The 6,613-nt window shown below is 35.9% G+C and overlaps 1 protein-coding gene across 1 annotated transcript in view; it reads left to right on the top strand.

Annotated features, from left to right (window-relative positions):
• The window catches only part of Fsip2 (fibrous sheath interacting protein 2), a 74,511-nt gene that overhangs the window by 17,633 nt on the left and 50,265 nt on the right, over positions 1 to 6,613 (top strand). Inside the window, exon 8 of the mRNA XM_023712339.1 lies at positions 1,742 to 1,865. Coding sequence (XP_023568107.1) covers positions 1,742 to 1,865 — 124 coding nt within the window. The remainder of the gene's footprint in view (positions 1 to 1,741; positions 1,866 to 6,613) is intronic.

Here is a 6,613-nt window from a genome sequence, read left to right as displayed (position 1 = left end):
AAAAAAAAAAAAAAGAAAGAGAAAGAAAGAAATCTTCAGTCTTTAACTTTTCTCCTCTCTGTAACATATGTCCCCGTTTCTTCAATTTTGATTTTTTTCTTTATTGGTGATTTTAAGAAAGTTGATTACAATATAACTGTGGCATTTTTCTCTGTTCTTTGGTATTTAGGAGTCCTGAAGCTGTGAATTTATGATTCTCAACAACTTTGGAATATTTTAGTTAATTATTCTTTTATATTTTCTCTCCTCTCTTCAGGTATTAGGCTACTTGAAGTTGTTTCACATCTCTCTGAAAGTGCGCATTTTTTTCCTTTTAACTTTGTTGCTACATTTATATTATTCTCCTTTGTAGTATCTTCTCTTATTTTTTTGCTTCTAATTATGCTAAAATTCATTTTAGTTCTTTTAGTATCTACTACACTTTTTATTAAATTTATAAACCTGTAAGACAGAGTTATATATACCATATTTATGTTCCTTATAGTATTTGTGTTTCTTTTAGGTTCTATATGATAAATGTAATTCTTTCTTTTTGGGTCATTCTTCCCTACTTCTCTACATGCCTGGTATTTTTTTGTGTGCCAGATATTATAATTATATTTTTGTGTTAGATATTTTTGTATTCCTATGAATAATTTTTATCCTTTACCAGGGATAAATGTGATTTATTTGAAATAAAAACAGTTTTGAATATTTTTTAAGTAGAGTCAGAGTTATATTTGATCTGGTACTTTTTATACCTTACAATTGATATAAGAACTATCTGAAGGGCTGGAGAGATGGCTCAGTGGTCTAAGGCACCTACTTGGAACAAGCTTGGCAAGGCATCAGGGACCGCGGTTCAATCCCCCAGCACCACATGCCAGCCAGCCCCGCCCCCTGGTGGGCTGAGCTGGCCACACACACACACCCCACTCTCTCTCTCTCTCTGTCTCTCTCTCTCTCTCTCTCTCTCTCTCTCTCTCTCTCAAATAAATAAAAATAAAAAAGAACTATCTGAAGCCTTAAATCCAGCACAAATCAGGAGAATAGACAGGAATTCTACCTTTAAGTAAATGCCAAATGGTGTTTGCTGATTCTTTACTTGAAAAATCTTGTTTCCTTACACATACATGCTGAGTGATTTTCTTGTTGAGTACTCCACACCCTGTCTGAGTATCTTAATAAAATTTCTCTTTTAGTTGCCTCCCTGTTCAGAGAGAACACAGAGATTCCCGAAGGAAGGCCACACTGTAGGCACTGTGCTTACCTGTGGAGGTCTAACTGACTTTTGGTTAAGCTTTCACAGCATTTTGGTTAAAGATGACGGGGAAATTACTTTAGTTAACAGGACACTATGGACAAGAGACCCTCTCTAATTAGAAACTATAAGGGCCTCAACAATTCTCAGTGATTAAATTGCATCTAAATGTTAAACTCACTCTTCTCATCTACCAGGCATGGTGGCTCAGCCTATAATCTCAGCACTCAGGAGACTGAGGTGACATGGGAGCTGGAGGCATGCCCGGATCATGTAGCAGAACTTGTCTCAGAAAAAAAAATTACAAAAGGTAGTTTTGTGTTTGACCACATATAGAAATTCAGCACTTACCACTCTCTGATTTTTGGAATTTGTGTGAACTCACAAGTTACAAGAAAAGAATGATTGTTGATTTTCAGTATAGCATCATATTTTAAGTATTTATTTTACACTTACAAATGGAAAATTGATATTAATCAAGAGTAATCTTTAATATTTTAGAAACAAGCCCTGCTAGAGAGAAAAATGGCTTATCATTTGCAGAAGATGCAAGAAACTGGCTTTAAAGAAGATGTGGATAAAAATGCATTTGAGTCTGGTGGACAAGATGGAGCAGATTTTGAAAGTGAGAACAATTTAAAAAATGATGTAGCTAAATAGGAAATGCTTAGGTATGTAAAAATCCTTCTGCACCATTTATTCTGTGCGCTTATCCTTGCAAGCACTTTGAGGCAGGCCATCATCTCTTCACTTAAAGTTCAAATTGAAAAGGAGGCGCGTGTGTAAAACCTATAACAAGCACCAACCATCCTGTCAAGTGGCTTAAAGGACAAGTTGTCCTCCTCTACAGCTTGTTACGCTCAAACATCTCTATACTCAAAATAATGTTGTTTTTACTACTGAAATGATGAAACTTGTAAAATTAAGTTGCTATTACATATCAACATGGTATTCTTCCCTCTTTCCAATAAGTCAAAATAGAATCAAGAAAAGGAGGGATGGAAGGATACAGTGAAAAGGAAAAAGGAAGGACTAAAGACCAAAGATATGAAGAACGCCTAAAAGGAAGGGACTAGAGCCATAACCTTCTCTGCCCGCTCCATGCTAGCGGTTCTTTGTCTTTATTCCATCTCCCTCCATCTACAGCATGTCCCACAATTTCACATACAGGTCAGCAAGAGGCTGTCCTCCTCCTGAGCAGTTATGGAAAATATAAATGTTTTATTTCATTTCTTTAAGTTTCTGCAAAGAAGAAAAAGAAAAACCAGGATGATATCAAACTACTATATTCTGTGGACCACAAAGCACAAAAAGGTAATTCATAATGGGGCAAAAATCATGAGATAATACGAATAGGAATTTGGGGCAGCCTGAGTAATGATGGTCTTACTTAAATGTGCTTGGATAAATAAGTTTAAGGAGAAATGGCCGCTTTATTAGACAAAGTCTTCCAGTGATAACAAGGAATACTTTTTTATTAGGCCACCCTTGATTTATTCTGTAAGTTTGTGGTATTCAGCATATCAATCCTGAACGGATTTTGGTGTGTCTGCATTGGGCATTCAAAGTGCCTACATGTCACTAAGTACTTCATTTTCGATATTATCATAAGGTTTAAAGTGTGTTATGCAGTGTCCCGTCATTGCATTTCTTCTCTGTGGATAGTTTTCAACAGTAATTTTTCTAGACTGCACTATTAATTAGTTCTAAAGAATCAACTCTGAGAAAGAACTTCACTATTTTAAGTAGAATGTAGTCACCTCACTGCTAGGTATTTCCCATTGCTCCTTTCCCATTTATGTTCTAGTTGTGTTATGTACTATATTGATACGCATTGAACTTCTAATCAGACAAGGTGATTCACTCTATTTCAGATCATCAAATACATATTTTAAAAACTGAATAGGTGAAGGCTAGTTTGTTACATTTATTACAATAATTGCCATTTTGGTTTCTTCTTAGTTCCTGGGATTCCAGGCATCTTTCTATTATGACCTTCTTTTAGCCTTTAAAATTGCCTCTAGCATCTCTTTTGAAAGAGGCTTTCTGGCATGGAATCTCCTTACTTTTCTTTATTTTGCGATTGCTTTTATTTTTGTTTTTCATTGATAGACTTAGAAATGGACAGTTATTTTAATTTTAGATCCTTTGTGGATGTTATTTCATTTCCTTGTGTTCTCCATGATTCTGATGAGGTTGATGCAATATTTTATGTTTGCTCAATAAGAATGGTACCATTTTTCCAGTTATTTTCAATTTTAAGGGTGGGGTTAATTTTCAGCAGTTTCTGCCGTGCCTAGGTGTGAACTTCATTGTTTCTTTCTCCTCTCCATTAAGCTTCACCATAAATCTTTAAATTGTAGATTGATAACTTTTATTTTAAAAACCTTTCCCTGAAGCCAACCTCCTCAGAAACAGAGATAACCACTACATAATTCTAGTGATTATCATAAATATTTTAAAAACATATGGGTCCTTTAATTATTATATAAATATATATGCCAATGGACATAAATGCTATTATTAAAATATTTTAAGACTCATCCGATATTGTAATCCATCCTCTGTGACTTGCTTTTTACACTCAGCACTGTTTCCAATATAGTTCCCATGTGCTGCTTGAGATTAATAGACTTGAAGATTTTTTTTTTAATGTTATGCATTTCATACAGGGTTTCACTACACAGCTTCAGCCTCCTCAGTGCTGGGATTACAGGGATTCGCCTCCATGCCCAATCCTCAAGACCTTCTCAGGGCCTGATCAGGGTGGGGCATGCACAGGATGCAGTACCAGAGATAGAACCTGGGTCCTTGCGTTTCCCTAGGCAGGCACTTAGACCACTGAGCTATCTCTGCAGCCCACCACTTGAAATTTCTATTCATTTCATGGTAGTTATGAACCATTATAAGAACTTACTATTTCTTTGTGTGTGTGTGTGTGTGTGTGTGTGTGTGTGTGTGTGTGTGTGTGTGTTTAGGGAAGGGTCTACAGGGTGTTCAGCATCTCACTGCTAGTTCAAACTGATAGTGAACCGCCTGTTTATAGCCTCCCAAGAGCTGGGATTGAAGGCGCCCACCACCACAAACAGTCTCAATTGCCTTTTCAGCGTTCCCCTGGGGGCTGTCACAGCAGGCCCAGAGATCAAACTGCCGGCCCCTGCACCTACTTGTAGGTGCTTGAATCTGCTGAGCTATTTGGCCGGCCAAGAACTTATTACAATTTCTGCATTCAGTTTTTGTAGGTGGAAGAATTTGGCATTTTGATCCACTGCACATTTCTATGTACATAAATTGCATTATAAACCGATCTAATGCTCCTTTAGGGATTCTGAATTATGTCTACTCTTCTTAGAAATTACCATTTCTTATCTCTTGCTTAGTTTTGATCTGGGTAGTTTTTATGGACTTAAAGACTTTTTAGTCACATTAGACACCACCCCTTTATACGCCTATACATGACAGAATTTTTTTTTTCTTTGCGGAACAGGGGATTGAACTCAGGCCTTTGTGCTTGCCAGGCAAGTGCTTATTCTACTAAGGCATATCCCTGGCCTGACATAGAAAATTTCCTCTTATAATTTATAATTCATTTCTAGTCTATATTTGGATATAGAGAAGTTCTTACATTAATGCAATGACTTTTAACATTTTTCTTTTCATTTTCATTTCTTTTATTTTTTTATTTTTTTGGTTACAGGGATTGAACTCAGGGCCTTGCACTTGCCAGGCAAGTACTTCTGCCACTGAGCTATCTCCCCAGTCCTGACACTTTTTTCTTCATAAGTTATATATCTGTTAATTTTCATTTGAGGTTAATTTGGATGAGCTCTTCTTAAAGTGATAAAGATGTTAATCTTTTATTTGTGGTAAATATTTCCATACTTTTAGTGATATTTTATGCTTTTTAAACAAACATTTCAAATATAAACCAAAACAAACAAACAATAAAATCAGAAGAGCCTGGTAAAGCATTCTGTGCTTTCAGTCCAGTTTGTTGTTGTTTGTTTGCTTGCTTGCTTTTTTCTTTTTATGTATTGGTACAGGGTCTCACTACACATCTTGGACTCAAACTCATCCTTCTGTTTTCAACCTTCCCAGTGCTGGGACTATCGGCCTGTGCTACCACACCCTGACTTCGCTCAGCTTGACCTAGGGGTGGGACGGGCGCAGCCTGTGGGACCAGAAATTGAAACCTGTGCTTGCCAAAGCAGCCACTTTGTCCACTGAGCTATCTCACTGGTCCTTAGTCCAGTTTTAGCTCACTCATCACTTTCTTTGATCTATGCTTTCAACCTCCATCTGATGTCCTATTGTTTTGAAGTTCATTACACACATATTTCACTTCATCCATCAATAAGTCAAAATATAACTATAAATTATAAGAATTCTTTGAAAAGCACATAACTACAATATCATTCTCATTTTATACAATAATTAATAGTTTCATAATATGAACAAATATTTACACTATTTGAAATTTCAGGAGTGTCATACATGACCAAATATTTTGATATTTGAACACACATTGATCAGTTTATTAATGGGTTAATATTTTTCAGTATCTTTTAATCTATAAGTTCTCCCATGCATGGCTTTCTCTTTCTCTTTTGTCTTTTTCCTTTTTTAATTTCATTTTTGTAGGAAAAATTTGGTTGATCATCCTGTTGAGTTCTTTATTTGCCCTTTTGTTGCTTTCACCTGAATAACTGCTTTCTGCACATTATTTCCTATGTTCTATAACATGCCCATTAGATTTGTAGGTATTCCTGCTGAATGTTTTTGCAAGCCTGTGCCTTATAGTCACGATGCCTTTCCATCAGAAGTATCTTATGCCTGGTTTTCTCTATGATTTTACATTCAAGGCTCACTCCCATGGATAAGTTTATGGACAACAAAGTTAGAATATTTTATTTGATTATTTTTTCTTAACTGATTATCTACAATACTTTCGGAGAAAAGTTCCTCCCTTTCTGTAGCTGTGGTTTGCTCTTATACTATGGTAGAGAACATTTTGGAAAAGCAGACTAACAGCTAACTATTCTACTATCATGCATCAATTTTCAGAATAATGAATTATCCCAGAGGCTTTCTACATAATGTGCTGTTTTGTTTAGTGTTATTAGGATTTCACACATTTAAATAAATTCAATGTGCTGCAATACATCAAGCAGTTTAGGTTCGTGGATTCATGGTATTTAACAGTGAAATAGTGCTGTTACTGTTCTTATTAATGTTGAACTTGTGCCAGCTCTGGTAAATAGATTTTCCCTTATCAATAACTCCAGCATCCTAATACAACTCCCATGAGCTTTGATAGTTTTTTTGCTATCTGGAAAGACAGGATGATCCAAAGTTCTCTAGTATACATTCAAG

The sequence above is a fragment of the Octodon degus genome, unplaced genomic scaffold (assembly GCF_000260255.1).
Source record: "Octodon degus isolate 3935 unplaced genomic scaffold, OctDeg1.0 scaffold00025, whole genome shotgun sequence".
NCBI classification, from domain to species: domain Eukaryota; kingdom Metazoa; phylum Chordata; class Mammalia; order Rodentia; family Octodontidae; genus Octodon; species Octodon degus.
The sequence above is the reverse complement of the archived record's forward strand: the minus strand, read 5'-3'. Positions and strand labels throughout refer to the sequence as shown.